At 40.1% G+C, this 22,078-nt stretch overlaps 1 protein-coding gene across 2 annotated transcripts; it reads left to right on the forward strand.

The window, feature by feature from the left end:
• The first annotated feature begins 8,107 nt into the window (after positions 1–8,107).
• On the forward strand, positions 8,108–21,677 carry LOC131222356 (cinnamoyl-CoA reductase 1-like). 2 transcript variants are annotated; one of them, XM_058217396.1, is made up of 6 exons: positions 8,108–8,268; positions 12,596–12,765; positions 14,105–14,290; positions 19,545–19,707; positions 20,126–20,315; positions 21,202–21,677. In XM_058217396.1, exons 1-6 carry the CDS (start codon positions 8,145–8,147, stop codon positions 21,335–21,337), a joined length of 969 nt encoding a protein of 322 aa, XP_058073379.1. In that variant the 5' UTR covers positions 8,108–8,144; the 3' UTR covers positions 21,338–21,677. The 2 variants fall into 2 exon arrangements, with proteins under 2 accessions (XP_058073379.1, XP_058073380.1); XM_058217397.1 differs by having other exon boundaries at positions 20,129–20,315.
• The last annotated feature ends 401 nt before the right edge of the window (positions 21,678–22,078 follow it).

A 22,078-nucleotide genomic window follows, 5' to 3' on the forward strand; every position in this document is an offset into this window, starting at 1 on the left:
GTCTGGTTAACCTTATCAATGGGTTGGATGGAAAATAAACATTACAATGGGCGTTCAATTATCACTACTTCCTGTGGTATGGTCCACTGGAGATTTGGATCTGTTTAATTTTTGGGATCTGCTTAATTTTTGGAACCACATCCTAAAGTGGGCTTGAAAAATGGAGGGATCGATGGCGTGGATTCCGTCTATCTTAATGCCGCCCAACATAGAAAACAATTAGACTCTACGTTAGTTTTGCACAATTAAAAATTGATGGTGACTCCTCTCACACCTTTCATTGACGTGCAGCTAGTGAGACATCCAAATTGTGGGCCACTTACAAACGGTGCATATATCTAAAATTCACTCTTATCAATCGATCATAACCATTAACCATCCATCTTATGGCTACCAAATCGATGGTTAAAAGTAAAATAGTGAATGGTCCAAATTTAAAGGTTAAAATCAGATGGTCAGTATTTTCTCCACAATGCAATTTTGGGTTGTGCTCCATTCATGGTTCGATAAGAGGCAATGGGTCTGGTCCAAGTTGGTCCAACATAAGCCTCTGAGCCCCACTTAGCTACTAAACGGACCAAGAACTTAACCCATGACCCATTACCATGTGGCCCAACTGAACCCACTTAAAATTCATCAAGCCCAATCCTAACCAACTCATCTAATTGTTATTAGGTTGGGTCCACCTACCTGACCGGACCGGACCCGACCCAGAATAACTACACTTGGGTTTAAAATGGAATATAGAGATTAGACAATGAGAGATGGGTAAGTGTATGGAGGCCTTTCCATGCACCTAGTTGTATTTGGCCTTGTTGGAAGTATAACTAAGTGTATGGGAGGCTTTTCCATGCAACTAGGTACATCTGGCATTGTTGGAATCCACATCGTCCATCAGGCTGTCCATAAGGTCTAGTCCATTCTCCTTCGACCACTCCATAATATCACGGCAATTGGACACTTCTAAACATTCATGATTGGACTTATCTTCTATGATCAATCTTGTCCATCCATTTCTCCATTACACTAAATGGATCATCCTATCGTTATGATTTTTCGACTTAGCAGATGAAGAGTGGATTGTACCTAATGGATGGTCTAAAAATAATGATACGTGTTATTATTAGAATCTGATCCAACAGATGTGATCAATTGCAGATGTACACTTATCGATGGACTTGCAAAGAAATATGAAGATATCTTGAGCTTAGCTCTTGAGGTTGGCTCTGGCCGTGAGGAACCATTTCCACGCCTTAGCTTTCAAGATTCGTGAACCATTGACTTCTTTCTATACGTGGAAATTTCGGGAGTCTTGAATTATTGTATTTTATATGTGAAAATTTCAAGAGTGAAAGGGAGATTAAGGTACTTTCAGAACAAGAATTGTGGCAGCTTACTAACGGCCGTTTGAGATTTTACCCGAAGAACCACTTAACGGCTTAGATTGAAGGCGCAGACTATTCGGCATAGTCACTCTCTCCGTGTGAACCGAAGCACCCACTATGTTATGGGATTTATCAACTCTGTACATCTGTTGCGCCAGCTCATGTTCCGTTATGAGATGAAAAATCAAACTAATTCTAAAACTTAAAGTAAACCACACCACAATAAACTTTGTGATTGAACACCCACTGTTGAAACCTTTTTGCATTGCAGCAGTTTTGGGTCATGCTGATATTTGTGTTTTCCCTTCATCCAGTTGCAATTTAACTCATCAACGGGGTGGGTGGCACATAAAATTTATGGCTTGCCTAAGTAAGGTTTCAACGGTGAGCGTTTCCATCTCCACTATTTACTAGTGGTGTGACCCGCTTGGATTTTGGACATCATCAAGCCCTAATTTGATCAGGCGAAACTAATGATGGATTTTTTGCCACACAGAGACATCTAAGTGGGGCCCACGTAACTCTGGCTCCCAGTATAATCAGTTTTAATATCCCAAATTAGTGTATGTAACTGTAAATATAATAATTATGGATCTTTTCTTTTCATCTAATTGTCCTCCGGAAAAATGCCAGCTTTTAAAATATTTAAATAAACCACTTAAGTTTTGCAAAAGTAGGCTAAAGACACTTGGCTGCAAATACCATTTTTATTATATATAATTTAAGAGCTATATTTGTCAAAAGAACAAAAAAAAAAAGGCCCTTTAATTAAAACCAAATACTTTTTAATTTTAGCTATGGAAAAGTTTGCATGCTTGGATATGGTGGTCATGATCATGGGGCTTACAATGTTTTTTTTTTTTTTTTTGAAAATCCGCGCTGTCCACCATTTTCCTCATGATTTTAGGGCTTGGGTGTCGAAAAATGATCAAGATCTGAAGCTCAGGTGGGCCACGGGAAAGTAAAAGTGTATATTAAAAGTAGGCCCTTCAAACTGTCATCGGGCCAAATAAAATTTAGATCTGACGCAAATGTCCAGTAGTTACATTCAACCAACTGAAATAACTTTGTAAATGGTTGGGAATGCCGTTTCAATAGTTTGGATAGCTTACAAACATAAAAAATAAACCATCTATAGTTTCAATGGTCATAAGCCGCCGACTCACTTTTTCATATGGTGGGACTCACTTGTGCATCGGATCATTTGGATTTTGACCTGCACCTTAAAATGAGATGGCAAAATAATGGACGGTTTGGAATTACAGTAAGCATCGAAAGTGGGCCCTACCGAGATTCAATAGATCATCCAGCGTCACATCCTATTGACTCCTTATGGGTCTTATTGCAGGTGGTTTCCATGATTGTGGAGCCCACCGTACAAGAAATCTACTCCATTCATAAATTCGGCCATGTGATTTTACGAAGTGGATCAAAAAATGAGTCATGCCAAGCACTCAAGTGGGCCATAAACTAACTAAAAGTGAATCGTTGAAGGTTAACGTCCAAAATTTTCTACTATGGGACCCAACTTGCATTAGATTAACGTTAATTTTGGAGCTATGTCTTAAAATTAGATGGCCAAATTGGTGGATCGGTCGGATTTGTCATAAGCATCACAAAAGTCACTCCCACCATAAATTGATAGCAACTTAGGCCTGTCTCTAAGGGGGACTACATGAACCGAGCTAGCTCGACTCGACTCGACTCGAAAAGGTTTGAAGTTGAGTTCGAGCCGAGCCAAGTTGATTTAATGAGTTCGAGCTGGGCCCAACTTGACTCGACTTGGATCAAACCCAACTCAAATCAAACTCGGATCCAACCAGTTTGGTGACTCGATTACTTCGATATTGATGTTGCTCACGAAGTGTTTTATGAAATGACTCAAAGAAGTGTGGCTGGTGGCAAGGAAGGTATGTATATGAAACCAACACCCTTTTATCCTTGAATTTTATGATGCTTAGAAGGTGTTTGATGAAATACATGTAAAACTATTGTTGTTGTCTCAAATATAGTGAGATTTTGAAGGTGCAGTCCAGGTGTTTGTGAAAATTCTGCAATGGAGAACTCGGCTCGAATTGACTTGAGCTGTTGACTGAACCAAGCCCAATTAACTAATCAGGCTTGAGGACCGAGCCGAGCCAAGTTCAAACTGAGGTCAGCTAGTGGCCGAGTCAAGTCAAGCTGAGGCCAGCTCCACGGAGTTCGACTTGACATACACCCCTACTCGTGTCAAATCTCATTGGGAGATCATGAAGCACCTATATTGTTTGATAAATATATGAGGCATCTATTATTTCTCCCCTATGATTTTAGGGCCAAAGCAGAAAAAATTATAAATCCAAAGCTTGTGTGGGCCACACTACAGGTTAAATTGCATATTGAAGACAAGCCATTTAAACCATCACAGGGCTCCAAAAAATTTAAAGCACGGACAAAATTCAGTGGTTATGTTCCACTCACTTAAAATGACATTTTGATAGTGAATGACATTTCAATGATTTGGATGGCAAATAAACATTAAAAAATAAAAATAAACCATTGATGGTTTCAATGTTGGCTTTACCATCAACTACTTTTTCTGGTCATGTAACTCACCTCTCTATAGGATTCTCTTGGATTTTGGGTCCACACCTTCAAATGAGATAATAAAAATGGACTGTTGGGATTTATGATGAGAATTATAAACGTGGGCCATATGGAGATTCAACATATCATAATAACCATTGACGTCTTATTGTCAGATTTTATTGTTGCCTTCTGGTGAGCATATGTGATTGATTGTAGAGGATCATTCACCAATGGAACTATGAGGAAACTAGAATATGCGGACAACAAGGAGATGTAGCGGCTTTGAACCCTCTGGTGCCTAAGTTAAATTAGTAAATTTAAATTAAAGGCTTAAGTTTGAATTTGTTTTTTTTTACCCTATCTTGTTTAAGGTAGCTATATTTATAAGGTTTATAGGTGGTTTGAAACCATTATATTTTAATAGGTTACGTTGGAGAGTCTTTATTTAGATCAGAAATTGCTCCTGAAATTGTCATTGAGTCTACCTTGACCAATGTGATATTTGGTCAGAATTAGGCCGAGCCCTATTTTTTTCTAGGCATGGGGCATAATCCGCTCCAACTACTTGTACTGACTCAGCAGTGGTCACTCAGGTCAACTTGGAGTATGGCGAAGCTTGGATCCCAAGCTCCTTGCATTGACGGTTATTTGCATGTAATGTTGACATTCTTGGTGAGATAACTCTTTCCTTACTAAACTATGTCATCGAATAGCTTGGAGGGTTCATCTCTTCATCCGAAAATTTGTTTGCCTTGTCTCCAAGCTTTGTGTTCTGATGGCTTAAGATAAAAGCCTGCCATGATGGTTTAGTCATTAACTCAAGGGAAAATACAAATATCAATGTAGTTTGAAACTTATAAGGCTTAACAAATATTCAATGGTAGGGTTCAATCACCACTGTTTTTAGTGGTGTGATCCACCTGTCATTTGAATTTGTCTCATTTTTTAATGCATGGCGTAACCACCTATCATTCAAATCTATCTTATTTTTTATAGCTCATAGACTATAATGAGTGGGCAAAACTTATGACAAACCATGATCATACATGTATAAAGATGAGCCTCACCTAAACTTCACAGTACCTGCACTGTTGAAATTTGTGGTTTTTGAAAAAATCAAAATATTTGAAAATTTCAGGATTTTCGTTTTACTGTCAAAATGCTTTTGAAAATTTCAAATTGAAAAGTACAGTGTGTGCTTTTGTCCTATATTGGAAACGAAAAGAAGAGAAAGTCGTGGTTTATATATGGATGTTTGTGTAGTATTCTTATTTAGAGCTTTGGAGATTGTGACGCTCAGGTTGAATGTTCCAGTGCTAAGCAGTGGAATGTGCGTGTTCAGGCTCGGGTATAGGCGTGGGCAATGTGGTTGTAGTGCCGCTAATTAGTACACTTTGCACGTGCGCATTGTGTCACATAGTAGTCGCTTCATCATGACCTTATGCGAACCATCGCAAGACAGTACGATTGTTGTACGAGTGGTCTAGTATAAACCTAAGTGTAATGGGTTTGAAATGAGCCATAATTTTATAGGCAACTGAGAACAGTCAAAACGTTTTTGAACTATTGATGACTACCTAGCAATGGTCCACTCCCTGGTATGAATATAAACTAGAATATTGCGGTCTAAATCGCATCAATTCAAACACACATTTCTCTCCTTCTATCAGATCCTCCAGATAACATCTTCTTCATAGAATATCGTAAATATATCTGCGATTTGACTATGCCTGAAGATCTACAGGTTTGTCTTATCCTACAAGCAATTTACATGTAACCCATCAACAATTGATAAGGGGGCGAATTATGTTTTAAGGACAATATATATTTTACGTAATTCAGCCCAATGAAATAAAATAATTAAACGTCATTTTATTTTTATTTTTTCAACATATCCAATGCATTTTTCCCATGTGCACTTTCTACCATAACCTTTAGTCAAAGCCTAATTTACCACGGCACTTTCACTAATATATCCTCAGTCAAAGTCATGGGAGCAATTATTTACAATATTTGAAAGCATGGCAGCGTTTACTTTGAATATTTTAAAAGCCATCGATAGCAGAGTGGATGGATGAAAAAATCCTAATAATTATAATAAGCCATTGAAACATATACTAAGCTACAAGGAAATTTTGAGTCTCGTGGGCTAGAAAAGTAGGCTACTTTTAAATGTCCAATGCTTTCCAATTAACATAATTTTATTACATTTCATTTTCATGATTTCCATCATCACTTGTTATCAACGACCAACTCATTTTCATTCGTTTGGTGTGGCATGGCTCATGCGAGTTTTAGATCTGCCTGAATTTAGAATTCTATTATTATAGTTTTTTAAAACAGATGGACGGAGTGGATTTATCAGGGATATCTCTATGGCCCCACACAGCACGAGGCAAAAGGTCATAAGCAATCCGCTCCCCATTTTTTTCCAATTACAGCCGTTGACCATCAGCCATCCTACAACCGACAATCGTCCACCACCCTCTCCCTCCGCGTGCTTACACCTGCCACGTCCGTTTTAAGACATGGGGAGCGGATTAGGTACTACCCTCGCCTGTTCGGAACTCGGGACAGGCGGAGACTCCGAGGGCCACCGAGGGGCCACCATGATGTATGACTATTATCCACACCGTCCATTCATTTTTCCATATAATTCTAGAGTAGTAGAAAAAAAATTAAGACATATCCAAGATCAAGTGGATCACACTAGAGGAAGCAAAGGTGCTAAGGACGACCAACGTTGAAACCTTATTAGGGTCTACCTTCTCGTTTATTTTCCATCCAATCTGTTCATATGGTAATATACACATGTATGAAGTGAAAAAACAAATATTATATTGATCCAAAACTTCTGGAGTCCCTGAGAATTTTTCAATGGTAAGAATTTTAATCCCTATTGTGTGGTCGATTTGAACTTTAATCTGCCTTATTTTTGAGCTCATATTTTATAATTGTATAAAAAAATGGATGAACGGTGTGGATAAAATTCATATATCACATTGTCCCCTCAATGGCCCACGGAGCCTCCGCCTGTCCTGAACTTGAAACAGGCGGGGGTAGTACCTAATCCGCGGGGAACGAATTGGCTACTCCCCTGCCACCAGCTAATGGCTGATGGTTGGTGCTCCGTGGGACCTACCATGATATATATGTTTCATCCATGCCGTCCATCTATTGTTTCAGATCATTTTATGGCAAGGGACAAAAAATTAGATATATAAAAATATCAAGTGGACCACATTACAGGAAACAGTGTTGAATGAGTGTTGACCATTAAAAACCTTTTGGGGCCATAAAAGTTTTGGATCAATTTAATCTTTGTTTTTTCCCTTTATCTGGGCCTTTATGACCTAATAAAAAAATTATATGTCAAATAAACAATACAGTGGTCCTTAGGAGGATTTTAATGGTGGATATACAATTATTATTGTTTTCCTATGGTGTGGTCCACCTGAGATATATGTCCCTCTAAGTTTTGGGATGAAGCACTAAAATGTATGAACGGAATGGATGAAACACACTAAAATGTATGAACGGAATCCATGAAACACATACATCATGAAGGGGCCCACAGAGCACCGACCGTGGCTGGTGGCAGGGCGAGTAGCCAATCCGTTTCCCTAATCCGCGCCCTGAAACATGGTGCACGAGTAAGATTTGACTCTGTCAATCAACACGTGGCCGTCGTTGCAGAATAAAGCCCAAGGTCGTACGGTATATACACTGCAAAACTGTATGGGCCCACCATAATGTGTGTTGTATCCACGCCGTCCATTCGTTTTATCCCATCATATTAGGGTATAATCCTAAAAATGAGGCAGATCTAAAGCTCAAGGGTACCACACCGCAGGAAGTACGGTGATAATAACGCCCACCGTTGAAACTTTTTAGAGCCATTTACATCCCATCTGTTCATAAGGTTGCACAAGCCAAAACTTCCATGTCCCAATAAGTTTTCAATGATAGGTTTTCAATCCTACTTTTTCAATTAGTGTGGTCTTCTTCTGTAAAAATAAATGGACGGCGCGGATAAAACACATGTATCACGATGGGCCATACGGTTTTGCCACGTATACACAGTACCGGCATCAGTGCTGTGTTCTCCACTACGCTATCCGAGTCTGCCCGCACTACTCTGTATAATAAGCTGGCGAGAGGGAGAGAGTAAGAGGCTGCTCTGAGAGAGGGATGGAAAAGGGAGGAGAGAAGGTGAGGATATGTGTGACAGGCGCCGGAGGCTTCTTGGCTTCTTGGGTTGTGAAGCTTCTTCTCTCAAAGGGATACATGGTCCATGGAACTGTCAGAGACCCAGGTTTCTCTCTCCCTTTCTCTCACCGTTTTTTTTTTTTTCATTTCATGCCTTATTTAATGTTTTCATTCATATTCTCTATGTGGGCGTGTTTTAGAGTCTTGTATTACTCTCTCTATCTCTCGACTGATTTTCTTTATTTTCTTGGTTTGGTTAATGAAATTACTGAGATTTTCTATGTGGGTATCTCTTAAATTCTTGAATTACTAAATCTTTGCAAAAAAAAAGTTTTAATACGCTGTAGAAAATTTTTCCCTGTTCTATTGATTTTTTATTTTTTTTATTTTTTACCTTTTTAACTTGGAGTAATTTAATGGAGTCGCATTTATTTTAATTTAATGGAAACAAAGAAGTGTGCCGGTTAAAAGGAGTGGCAGGGGGAGGGAGGGCCCAAAAGAACATGGGTGCAGTTAATAAGAAAAGACTTGATGAAATATGGTCTAACTGAAGTTTTGACCGTTGAGTGGCATAGCAGAAAAGGATTCATGTGGCCGACCCCAGTTAATTGGTATAAGGTTTAGATGATGACGAGTCAAAGATCGGCCAAACATGATGGACGGTCCAGATCAATTATCAAAACTTCTCTATTATAGTGGATGTCAATAGTAAATTTCCCTAGTCATTGATTGAATAGTGGACCCCACATGATGGATGGGGTGATCTAAAGGATTCACGTAGCCTATGCGAATTAGTTGGGAAAAAAGGCTCAGATGATGACGACGATGGTATTTATGTTTTGTGCATGCACTTCAGGCCTGTTTGGATCTGGGCAAAGTTGTGGCATGTCTATTATGTATCAAGGGTAGCTGGTCATGGACTTGCTGTTTGTGACTAGCCGTTCCAATCCTTGTTTGTCAAATACCCTAGTTCATGGTATGGATAGATTGTGGCAGTTGTGGGGAAATTAAAGGTTGCTTGGTGGCAAACTTATACATGTGCATGTGCATGATTGACCCATGTGCCACGTTTTTATTGCTTGAAGATTCATAGTGGCACATATGCACATGTATGATGCTTGAAGTTGGACTATCGCACACATGGCACATGGAAACATGTCATGCATGTTTATGGATAAATATGATACTCATGTGCACCGAAACAAAAAAGCGTCGGTAACAAGTAGTTCCAGCTCTCCACCAAAGAGACCCAATCCATGGTCGAATGGTCACATATCCATGATGACTCTCATCGAAATGTCCATTGGTTCTCGTGCACAAGGTTGTTGACAAACCATGGACATCTACGGTTGTCCATGATTGCTAGTCGGGACACAACTTTGCTCAAATCCAAACAACCCCTTTATGACAGCTAAATACAATACACCCAAGCACTTCTAGTTCTGGTTATACTATAGCAAATACTAGCTGTTTCCCCTTCTTTTATTTGGGTATATATGTTTTTAGAGGATCTATTTGATACCTTAGCAGAGCATGATGGATGATATGCAGCCATTTGGACTTGTACACATGGAACATAACTAACTCAAATTAAACCGTTCAAATCAGAGAACCCACTGCACAGCTTTAATTTTATTCGCAAATATGTTACGTGTGCAATTTTGCAGTGTGTGTATCATCCATCAAACCTTCAACATAGGTTTGCTAGCCCAACATGCACTCTAAATGCAAACACATTCCTACCTAACACATAACAAGGACATCTTAGTTGTCTATTTGGGGTGCCACAACGTGTAATTCATCTGTCCAGATTCCAGAACAATAGGCCAGCGGGCAAGGTAAGATGCATCTGTACAGAACAATGTATGGCCTAGAAATCCATACACCTCTGGTTCTTGATAGTCAGGAGCCTCATTTTTGCCAAATGATTGACATAGCGTGTCCCCCCTGATTTACGGACAGGACGACCTAGGAATATGTCGGGTAGCCCCTATGTCTGTGCATAGAGGTGTATGTGAGGTTAACAAAAGAGGAATTGTATGATACGTGGCCACATCTTTGCATTAGCATACGTGGGTCTTCAATTCTAACAAGTGGGGTTCATGTTTCAATAATGCAGACAGTTAGTCCATTGAGGCCCATTGTTGATGTAGCATGCCCAAAACGTATCCCAAATTTGGAGATCTAGATGACTGATATTAGGACCTTTTTCAATTAAATGTCCACTTTTGTTGTATTCCTTTTGTCCTTCTATCTTTTGCCACAAATCAACAGGTTAAGGTTGTCCAATGAACTAGATTTTATTTATTATTTTTTTTTTTAATGCCTTGCCTGCCCATGGTAAGACAGAACCATAATTAGCAACGATTCCACATGGAGAAAAATGGTATGGGAAATTTTCATGTTTAATTTGGTTTGGGTCCTTATAATAACACTCCAATGAATGAAATTTCTGAAAAATTGGTGAATAAAAGGTTTGGGTTGAATACTGTTTCAACTAAAAAAATGGATGCTTACTCGCATGCACATATGCATGTGTATATAGTGTATATACATAAGACAAAAATACAAAACTTTAATTAAAACAGTTAGAAAACCCCACAAGAGGGTCATCCTATTTGAACCAGGAGGGCAGCAAAGGTCCTCATTTGCGGCCCCAATGGATCTGGACATCCAAATCACTAGAAAACCCCACAAATTCTCCTCTCAAGTGGACCGCAAGAGTCCTGATCAGCTGTGCCATAACATCATCTCAAGGTTGTGCAATCAAGGCCATTCAGTGGGTTGGAACCATTTGTATGGGGTATCACTAGCAAGCAGGATGCATATTTATGCCAACCAGTGATGATTTGGAACCCATCACTGGATGACAGTAATACGATTTCCACCAGCCAGTGATGATGTGGATCACATCTCTGGATGGGGGAATTTATTTTTCTTCTACCCAGTGAGCGTCCTCGGATAGTTTAGTGTTTTTACTATGTTTTAATGAATGTAAGGCTAAGATTACAAGTTGGGAGTACGGTTATGCCTAGATTGATAGGTATCAGGGCTTAGTGTAGATACATTTTATACAATGTAATAGAGAGTTTTTGCTATTGAATTGAAATTACATTCCCTTGTTTGAGGAAAAGAAGATTGAGATTAGATATCCCTTCTCTTGTTCTTGAAGTTGGATCTGATCATCACGGGAGACAGTTGTGGGTCACCCAATCTTAGAATATTTCATCTTCTTGTGCTTCAGTTGCTTGCTGGGGACGAAATCTCGGTTATAGCCTGTTGTGTATTAGGTGCTACCGAGCCTGCATAACATAGGCTATCAAATAGTGTGGCAATATCATTCCTCTCTTAACTCCTCAAAGTGATCCGTGCTTAAATCATTTACCTCCCCCTCCCCCTCAACTCTATCAATGGATGATGATGAATGTCCTTAAATCACCATGAAGGTTTCTTTTAAAATTAAAAAAATATATATATATTAAAAGAAGTTCCCTTTAAATGAATTTAATTCGGTTTGCCCAAAAAGGCGTTTGGATAGTTGAACTTAGTAAAAGCTAATAACATTTTTTGTTGGTTGTTTTTTTTTTTTCGGTTAGCACGTTACTACACACACCCCACTGTTAGCCACACCCCACTTGGGAATTGATACCAAGACCTCAGTGTTGAAACGAGGTTATCTTCAATTTTTTATTGGGTTTGATTGTATGTTTTCCACCTTCATTTCTCTTGTACTACTTAAGTTCATTATTCGTTTTCTCTGCTTGGTTGATAAATTCATGGAGATATGAGATTTGGTTTTTTATTCTTTTGAAGGTTCTTGAATGTACAGATTTCATTTCTCCTTTCCTTTTCTTTTCTTTCCTTCCTTTCTCAATCGGAGAAAAATATACATGTGCCCATCACCATACCATATACAATGTGCGGAAACAATATTCCACCATAAGTTGGTGGGGTAGGCGAAGCCTTATTCATTTCCCCACAACTTCTTGAAAATTGGTGGGGAAGGTGCATATGTATTCCGCCCACACCACCAACTGATGGTAGGATATGATTTCTTTGCAACGTAATGTGCGACTATGAGCAAATGTTAGTTTTGCTCTTACCTTATTGTTATATTTTCTATTTCATGAGCAGCCTACTTCAATTGAATTTTTTTTTTCTTTTTTTTTCTTTTTTTAAAATTTTTTTTTTAATTATTTGGCTCTTGGCCTCCTTTGGTTCTGGATGTTATTTTTCGTGTTTTAATAAAGATAGTTATTATGACTCTCTGACTCTCTGTAAATTTTCAAGATTTTTTTGATGTTTTTCTTTCAATTCTGGAAGTGGTAGTCTTACTAAAATTTGTCTCTTTCAAATGCAGATGCATTAAAATCTTTCAAAAAAAATTGTTTAGTAACTTCCTAATTTCTCAGTTCTGTCAAAATCTCTTGCAGCTGATGAAAAGAATGCACATTTGAAGAAATTGGAGAACTCCTTGGAAAACCTACAACTCTTCAAAGCAAACTTGCTGGACTACGACTCTCTATGCGCAGCCATTGCGGGATGCAGTGGTGTCTTGCATGTTGCAAGTCCATGTCCTCCAGGCAATGTGCCTAATCCAGAGGCAAGTTATCTCATAATTAGTCCATGTTATCATATAGAGAATTCTTTTTTTTTTTCAAAGGTGAAGTAAATTTATTAGGCAAAGCCAAAAAAGAAAACACAACAAAACAGGAGTAACCAAAAAAAAAAAGGAGAAACCTAAACAACAGTACTAAAATACAACAAACCAGCATCCAAATTGGGGAACCCGAAAAAGCAATTACAACCAATCCTTAATCAAAGACATGATCCTTGCTAGAATCCTGGAAGAAGGTTGCTTTTTATTATCGAAGCAGCGATTATTTCTCTCCCCCCAGATGTCAGCGGACCGCTTATCTCCAGCTCATGAGGGAGAACAAACCTCATTCAATATAGAGAAATTATAGGTTCCTGATGCAATTGCCGTTTGAATAGTTTGCTGGTCAGCCAGTCCGTGAAAGTGGGACTCATGCTTTAGTGATCCAGACCGTTGATCTGGTGGGCCTCACTTTTGATGGATGATGCACCAAAAAATGAATTCCCTGGTTTGAAGATAATCTCAATCTGTGGCCTACTGATTTGTGATAAAGGAAAAAATGTAACTGTCCAGAAAAAGAGAAAACCTGGATAGCTAGGATCTTCGAACTAAGAAGATTTTTGGGGAATCAAGACATCCACGGTGGGACCAATCAGATCAGCAGACTGGATCATGGAACCATCAGCCCCATTTGTCTGGACTAAGGTGCATCAGGAACATAAATGTTCATAGTAGAGTGCTGTGATGTGTACATGCTTTTATCACACCAGAGTAGGTAACATGATGTCTTATGGGGGAGTTATTTGAAATTCTGGTAGACTATGATGGTTCATATGCATGCACACAGAAATTGGCACACATGGCATACCTGTAACTCAAATTAAACAATTCAAATCATGGGATCCACAGTAGATATGTCATAAACCCAAATCAGACTGATTGGACTATCCTAATCTCTGATTAATGGACCTTTTTTTTTTGTTGAACTCGGACAAATGAATAATGCTCATTTAACCATCCATTTGATTTATGCCATTCTACCAGTAGGACATCATTTCAGTCTAAGTTTTTGTTTTCGTCCAAAGCAGCACCCACGATTTGGACTGCTTAATTTAAATAACTTATATGTATGTCATGTGTACTATTTCCAAGTGCATGCATACAACACTCTGCAAGAGTCTCAAAAGTTCTTCTCTATCTAATATCAACCACCTGTAAATTATAACAGCTCTATGCTTTAAGCATCTTCCATATTCTAAATGTCTACCATAGCATCTAACATATGGTTACACAGAAAGAGTCCAGGAGTCTTCTTGCAACAGCTGCTCATATAACTGTATTGCAGGTTGATTTGATTGAGCCCGCTTTAACAGGCACACTCAACGTACTCAAGGCTTGTTCTGAGGCAGGAGTAAAACGGGCTATTGTTGTGTCCTCTGGTGCTGCTGTTGCATGGAACCCAAATTGGCCTAAGGATAGAGTCATGGACGAGGAGTGTTGGACTGACGAACAGTACTGCAAGACAATTGGGGTAAGTACTTGAGAAAAAAATAAAATCCAATTTTAATTGTTTTAGTTTCAGTAAACCCAGTTGTTGATTACTGATTTTGGATGCCCTGAAAATGCTTGTTCATCATAGTGATTAGGGTAGCTTTACTAAATGATTTTGCTGATCAAAAACCCTAAATATTTGACACTGGTGATTTTGCTTGAAAACAAGCAGTGATCTTCTTCTTGATCTTCTCCTACTCTTATTTTTCTTCTTCTTCCTTTTGGGACTGTTGCTAAGTCACAGTCCCAAAATCAGATTGTTTAAACAATCCAAACCACTGATTTGTGGACACTTGTTTGTTGAAATAAGACTGCCCAGATATTTTTCATCCTTCACTGTCCGATAAGTGTCTAGTGATTCGGTAGGCAGATGGGTAAATAAGCATAATTTTTGGGTATATGCTCCATTTCTCTTAGAGCACTACTTAGTTATGGTGCTCCTAATTGCATTGGGAATTTGGAGACTTGAATAGTCTAGTCCACTGATCTAATTTAAAGTCCTTTTTTTTTGTCCCTCAAATTTCTTGATGGAAGTGATGCCGGATGGTTGAAAATATACATTAGTGGGATGAGTTCCACAAATTGAATTTCGGGCAGTTTTGGGAGCATTCGAGTGGGGTCATAAACTAGCCCAATACCATTCGTCTGAATTTTTATTTTTATTTTTTCTCAAATTTATTGAGGCAAATAGTTTCAAATTGTTGGGGATGTGCATTAGTGGGATGAGTTTGACATATTGCATGAACTTTAGGTCATTTTGGAGGCATTGGAGTAGTCTTAAATCAGCCCAACACTATTCGTCTGAATTTTTTTCTCAAATTTCTTGAGGGAAATGGTGTCAAATGGTTAGGGATATGTATTAATGGGATGAGTTTTACAAGTTGCATGAATTCTTGGCTATTTTGAGGGCATTCAAGTGGGTCCTAAACCAGCCCAACACTATTCATCTAAATTTAATTTTAATTTTTCCCTCTAATTTTTTGAGGGAAATGGTGTCAAATGTTTAGGGACATGCATCAGTGGAATGAGTTCTGTAGGTTGCATGAATTTCAGGTTGTTTTGGGGGGCATTCGAGTGATCCTAAACCAACCAGACACTATTCACCCGAATTTAATTTTTAGTTTTTCCTCGAATTTCTTGAGGGAAATTGTGTGAAATGGTTAGGGACATGCATTAGTGGGATGAGTTCCAAAGATTGCATGAATTTCGGGCTGTTTTGGGGGCATTCGAGAGGTCCTAAATCAATTGGATTTCAACCCAACTTTTGTTAACAGTTCTCTTAAGAAATAGAATGAATCAAGACGGAATGTATTGAATTAAGAGCTGAGATGGAGCCGAGAATCGAGCGGGGAGAGATTGTCGAGGGGTTGAGACATGACATAACCCCTAAGTGAAGAAGACAGGGCCAGGGGCAACAGTAGAGAGCCTCAAGAAGTAGGGAGCAAATTCCTAATTATGTGGAGGATCTGTAAGAGGGTTTCGCCATGGGGTTTCAAGGAAGGAAACGATTAAATGAGGGTTGGACTGAAAGCCAACGGGGAGGAGGATGAAGGAGCGAATCCCTGAAAATAGATGGGGAAGAAGAGATCTAAGGCGGGAGCTCAAAAGGGAGGCGACGCAGGCTTCAAAGAAGAGCTCCCCACCCTCTTCATTAAGGGTTTTTCGGAAGGGTGGTTGCTTTAATTTCTCAGGAGTTTTTGGACATGCAGGTGAAGTAAAGGAGGTCGTGATCCCTTATCACCAAGGATTTGCTGATCCTCATAGCTTTGCTTTCATGAGAATGAAATTGGAAAAAGAATGAGAGAAAGCCGTCAAGATGTTAAGCGGTGAGAACTTTGGAGGAAGAAAAATGATGGTGCAGAGAGCCAAGTTTAGCCTACATGTCATTAATAGGGAGGTGTCTTTGAAAAGAGCCAATGACTTTGGGAAAAAGAAGAGGGAGGAGGAACTAGTTCGATCCAGGAAGACCAGTAAGGGATTCGTCTCACTTTAGACACATTAGATAGGAGGAAGGCAAGGTCCGCTACTTTAATGACGTAGTGCTGGGGACTAGAGCAGAATCGAATCAAATTGTTGGGGTAGTGCAGAACAGACGGAGAAGGGCTCCAAGATGAGGCTGGGCAAGCGGGTTTTGGACTTCCTTGCATATGAGTCGGAAGTTCTCGTCGACCCTGCAGTCGTGGAAGATTCCCAAACTACTCTCCAAGGCTTGGTGGTTGCGGTGACAACAGAAAGTTCTCTTCTGTCTCGAGTAAAATCATGGCTGAAGGTGTGTTACAAGCTGGAAGAGAATGACCACAAAATCTAGCCATTGAGCAGGCATGAGCTCTGGATTTCAGTTACACCAGGGATGAATCTTAATGAGATGGTGATGGATGGAGCCCTATTCAACGATGGGCTGATAAAGTCCATAAGCGGGAAGGCATCTCTCTGTCTGGGAAGGAGGAAGGGTGGTTCCTGTTTTGGGGCATCCCTCTCAAGATGTGGAACATGGAGGTCTTTATGGCTGTTAGAGGTTGCGTAGGAGAGGCAGTGGCTATCGACGAAGGAATGGAGGCTGAAACGGACGTCAGTGCATCAAGAAGACGGCATTTCGTGAGCCTGAGTTGATGATGCTCTCAGTCGGTGAGACTCGTCTTCAACTCAAAGTCGAAAGGAAAAAGGTTTGGGGTGTTCCCTGCAGGTGGGGGGAGGCTTGGAGGAGGAGAGAGGAAAATGCTCAGTAAGCCATGGTGGCTAGTCGGAGAAAAGGTGAAGGAGCACGGTCGTAGTGCTCTGGCGGAGTGTTGTATGCTAGTCAGGCCCCGTGCTCAAAGTCGATTGGGATGCAGGAGGCAGTTGGACACGTGGGGCATCCTCACCCTCTCATTGGTTCCCAATGTTCCTCGGGCGCTCTGGTCAACAGTTACGCCTTCCCCATGAGTCTTGTGGTGACAGTTGTGGCCTCACGAGTTTGGTGGCCACATTTGCGATGGGGTTGAATCCTCTCGAAGCGCATCTTTTGAATTTCATGAGGGTCAATTTGTGACACAGGTTTGGCACTCGGCACAACAAGATGTGGCACTCCCATTGGTGCCTTTGTGTGAGCACCCGGGCTCGAGGAGAGAAACTGATGTCCCACCGTTGATCCCAAGCCATGTGGGCTCCCAGGAGATTGAAGCATCTCTATGCTCCTTGATGTGCGCGACATGTGGGAGGCCACATCAGTAGGCAATATTAATGCAGCAGCCCCTCCCTCGATTGAAGCAGCCCATGCGATTGACAATCCTCATCTCCCACTTGTGCCTCCTACCGCACGTGATCCAGAGGTATCTTTAAAAATCTCCAAGTCACGAGACAAGGTCTCGCATGCCATATTGAGTTAAAACAAGTGTAGACTGCTTGGACCCCACTCGGGTGAGTTTGACCGAGTTTTCGAGTAAGTTGGTGACTCATCAAAGTGACAAAAATTGGGCGAGTTGACTCTCTCTCCAGCACAAGAGTAACTGAAATGCCCGCCCGTAGACTCCTCTGATTGCCATGTGAAAATAAGAGAAGTCTAAGTCCCAAGTCTGCTAACCTCGACTGAAAGATGACCCCGAATCCAATGCATATAGTCAGGAAATATCCCGTAGCAATACGGAGATATGTTGAGATGTACTGTAGCAACCCTCTGATTGCCATGTGAAAATAAGGGGCTAGACTCCTATATAATTAATCACCATTCTCAAATAGTGCCTACTCATCCTTCTCATATGTGGCACTAATGTAAGACTATCCAGATCATCCAATTTGTGGGGCATATTGTGGATGGAGCATATCTGTAGAATGATACTGATTAAGCAATACTAAGCAATCATTTGATGGCTATCAGATGGATATTTAAAATTAAACAATGATTGGTCAAGTTTCGATGGAAAAATTGGATGTTTATCTTTGTATTTGCAATGTTAATATATGCTGCATCCACATTTTGGTAATTGGGTTGGCCTTTGAACAGTATGGGTTGCCGCAAAACTATGCCATGTGTGCGATTAAAAGGTCAAACTATCATAGTAAGTCCTGCTCACGACCAAGGGCAATATGGGAACTTAAATAAAAATCAGTGTTTTAAATATCAAAAAGCATGTGGCACAGTATTTACCCCTCTAAAGTCTGAGGCATAAGTAACATAGCATCTAGCGTAAGCTACTTGTTACTTCTAAATTTTTAATTAAGGCTGCGCTCGTTGCATCAAATATAATGATATTTCATGATATTTTCCTCCAAATTAAACTGGCTAATAATGAAATTTCATGATATCTGTTGCAACCATGCACAATATAAAATAATAGGAAAAATAGGGCCAAGATTAATTATAAAGGTAAAGAAAGAGCAACAAAATTGGTTTAATATTGTTATTTTTATTGATTTTACTAAAATCACTGAAAAGATTAACTAATTTTTATTGAAAAATAGGAAAATGTAACAAACCATTGAAAACATAAATTGATTTTTGTTTTAGTTAAAAGTAACCTATCTTGAAATCTATGTAGCATGTAGTGAATTTAAATAGGAGGGAGAAGTTGGGAGGGAAGTTCTATTATGTGGTACTTGGTCCTTAAAAATATAGACAGTAATGTATAGCCGCTGATAAATAACAAATACAAGTGTGGTCTGCCTGACCGCCCTCCCTCCGACCCTGTAACATCATAAATTTAGTGAATTTATTAGTGAATGTACCAATGGTCTAAAAGTATAGTGATATAATACCTGACGATCCAAGTTTAAAGGACATGAAAGGTTTGGTTCAGTAGATTCCCAGCCATCTATCAATCAGGCACCTCATTTTACCCTAACGCGCATTATAGTTAACAACCATCGAAAGAGGAGAAAGAAGAACAGCGTGTTGTGGCAACATGATCCCAATATGGGTCACGGATATCATTCATTTACTTTATATCAATGATGGGAAATTACAAGAATACTAGGAGTTACAAGAACACTGGGAGTTTCAAGAATGCATTGTCAAAGAGAGAATAAAAAGTGGAGAACATATTCAGAAAAGTTCATGTATAGGACTTGCATATGATCATGTGTTCGTTTCTAGTAAACATGTATCAGAGTTGCATATGATGATTAATGATTAATTATTTTTCCTATTTATAAAAGAGAACTCGTGATCTTTGGATTGTCCATATGATGTGCGTCGGCATTCAGTTGTTTTCTTTGCAATTCATATATATGAGAGCTCCTTTTTTGCATTGGCCCACCAGAACTGGTATTGCCTTTCCAAAACACTTGCAGAAAGAGAGGCTTTGCAGTATGGGGAGAAAAGTGGGCTCAATGTCGTGACCGTGTGTCCGTCCTTGATCTTTGGGCCACCACTGCAGCCTACCGTCAATACAAGCAGCTTATTTTTGATCAAGATACTAAAAGGTATTTCCTTTGAGTGGGAATGAATATTTGTTTGTAGGTTTTGAGGTTTTTTATTTTTTATTTTTATTTTTTATTTTTTATTTATTTTGTACATTATTCTATGGAGCATGAGCATTTGTTCAGCCCAAGTCGATCCAAATTGTTCGTTCGGTAGCCCCCATTGCTGTATGGTATATACATCAGATGTGCCCCCAGTGATGATCCTAACCATCTGATTGGGTCGGTCCCCCCCCCTCTTCAATCTTTTGTTATTACTTTCCATCATCGGATGGCTAGGATCATCTAGTAGGCGGAGATCAGTGGTTTGGCTTACCAAAAGGGAAGTCCCACCTGTACCACCCACACCTTGGAATATATGTATATGCAACACCTCTTATACTTCCAAGATTAGCTTATATGGGACATGATCACAAAACAGGAGAGAATGAGACAGTGGAAAACAAGTCCCGGTCGGTCGTTGATGTCAGGGACATAGCTGAAGCATTGGTGATAGCATATGAGAAGCCGGAAGCATCTGGTAGATACATATGCGCGTCATATACAATCCGGATCCAAGATTTGGCTAACAAGCTGAGGAGCATGTATCCCAACTATAACTATCCTAAGAAGTAAGTTCCTATTTCTACATCAGTTAAATAGGAAGGATCACCTACAACCAGTTATAGGTTACCTTAGCTACAATCCATCACGCGTGCCAACATGTCAAGGTTGCACTGACACCTGGTTTCTTGCAAAAAGTGGGGGCCACCATGAAGATCAACATGTGTGAAAATCAGATTGGTCCAATCAACATATGTGAAAATTGGGCTGGTCCAATCATCAAGTGGACCTTGTGTACATTGAATCAGACTGTTGGAGGTCTGATTTAAACGATCCATATCTTTGTGAAGGGAGTTATGCACGCCTGATGATTGGTTAGCGTAGCAATGGGCCAGGTTGCCTGGATGACCCAACGAGCCTGACCTAACTTTATATGTACATGTGTTATATCCTACAAATACGCCATTCCAATCCCCGGTTAGGCAACTCATCCATCTTGAATGTAGACTGTTGGTTTAATTGCTCCAAAATGTCTATTGCATGTGCACCTGTGGCCCACTGGATCAATTGATGGATTAGGAACAATCAAGTGGGACATAGGGATTTATCAATTTTTGGGCTTGGTTGGGCCCAGGCTTGGGCCTGCTATGCTAGGCCCGTTTTGGGCTTAGGCCAGGCTCAGGCTTTGGCTCTTAAGTATCATGCAGGCCTAGGCCTAACCTGGTGTAGCTCAAACCCATCCAAGTCCCACTCTATGATTGGACTGGCCTGACATTTGGACCAAGTGATCGTCGTGGGGTGGGCCCACCTTGTGCACTGGTTGCATGTTGTACACACCTGACTCTCTGGCAAGTGTGATGGGTTGTAGTAGTTTGAGCTTATCTACAGCTGGTTGGTTACATATACTTGGATCTGATCTTACTCAGTTATACTATTCGTTTCTTCTAATGGCAGCTTCACAGAGGTGGATGGAGGAAGCATGAACCTGAGTTCTGAGAAACTGAAGGGCTTGGGGTGGAAATGCAGGCCATTGGAAGATACCCTTTCCGATTCTATTGAATGCTTTCAAGAGGCTGGTCTTTTGGACTAGATTTCCACATATGGTGTGTGCATATCCCTTGAATTTAACTGCTCAAAATGCTCGGCCTGCTGTAGTCGTACGTTGAGCATATGGTCCTAACTGGCTGTTTGGTGTACATGAAATGGACGGTCTAAAATGGAAAATAGTCGATGGTCCAAAGTCCATTCTCCAAACTATCCAGTTGGGGATACAACCCATCAACCGGTGGGCCCCAACATGTGGGTGGTCCAATTCGAGGTACATGTATTCAAATTGTGTCATCAGGTTCAATAAAAGAATATTACATTACATTGGTGTATGGAAGAATCATATCCGACTTTTGTATGAAAATTTGAATATACATTTTGCACGGGTAGGATATTCTACATATTTGATAGACTGGCAGGTAGAAATGATCGGGAATTGCGTCCAGCAGGGTGCGGATGCATCGATACAGAGTGGATGGAAAGGACCCAGATTGGGTACTGCTTGGCTGTCCCTAGCTAGGAACGGACATGGGCTCTGACGGGCCACCATGATGTATGGGTTTTATCCACACTGTCCATTCATTTTCGCCAAGCCCAAAATGAGGCAGATCCAAAGCTCAAGTGGACCACACAGTGGGGATTAAACACCTACTGTTGAAAACTTTTTGGGGGACACAAGTTTTGGATCGAGGTGCTATTTGTGTTTTCCCTTAATCCAGGTCTATGTGACCTAATGAATAATTTGGATGGCAATTAACTATAAGGGTGGGCCCTATGAAGGTTT

The sequence above is a fragment of the Magnolia sinica genome, chromosome 13, assembly GCF_029962835.1.
Source record: "Magnolia sinica isolate HGM2019 chromosome 13, MsV1, whole genome shotgun sequence".
Taxonomy (NCBI): domain Eukaryota; kingdom Viridiplantae; phylum Streptophyta; class Magnoliopsida; order Magnoliales; family Magnoliaceae; genus Magnolia; species Magnolia sinica.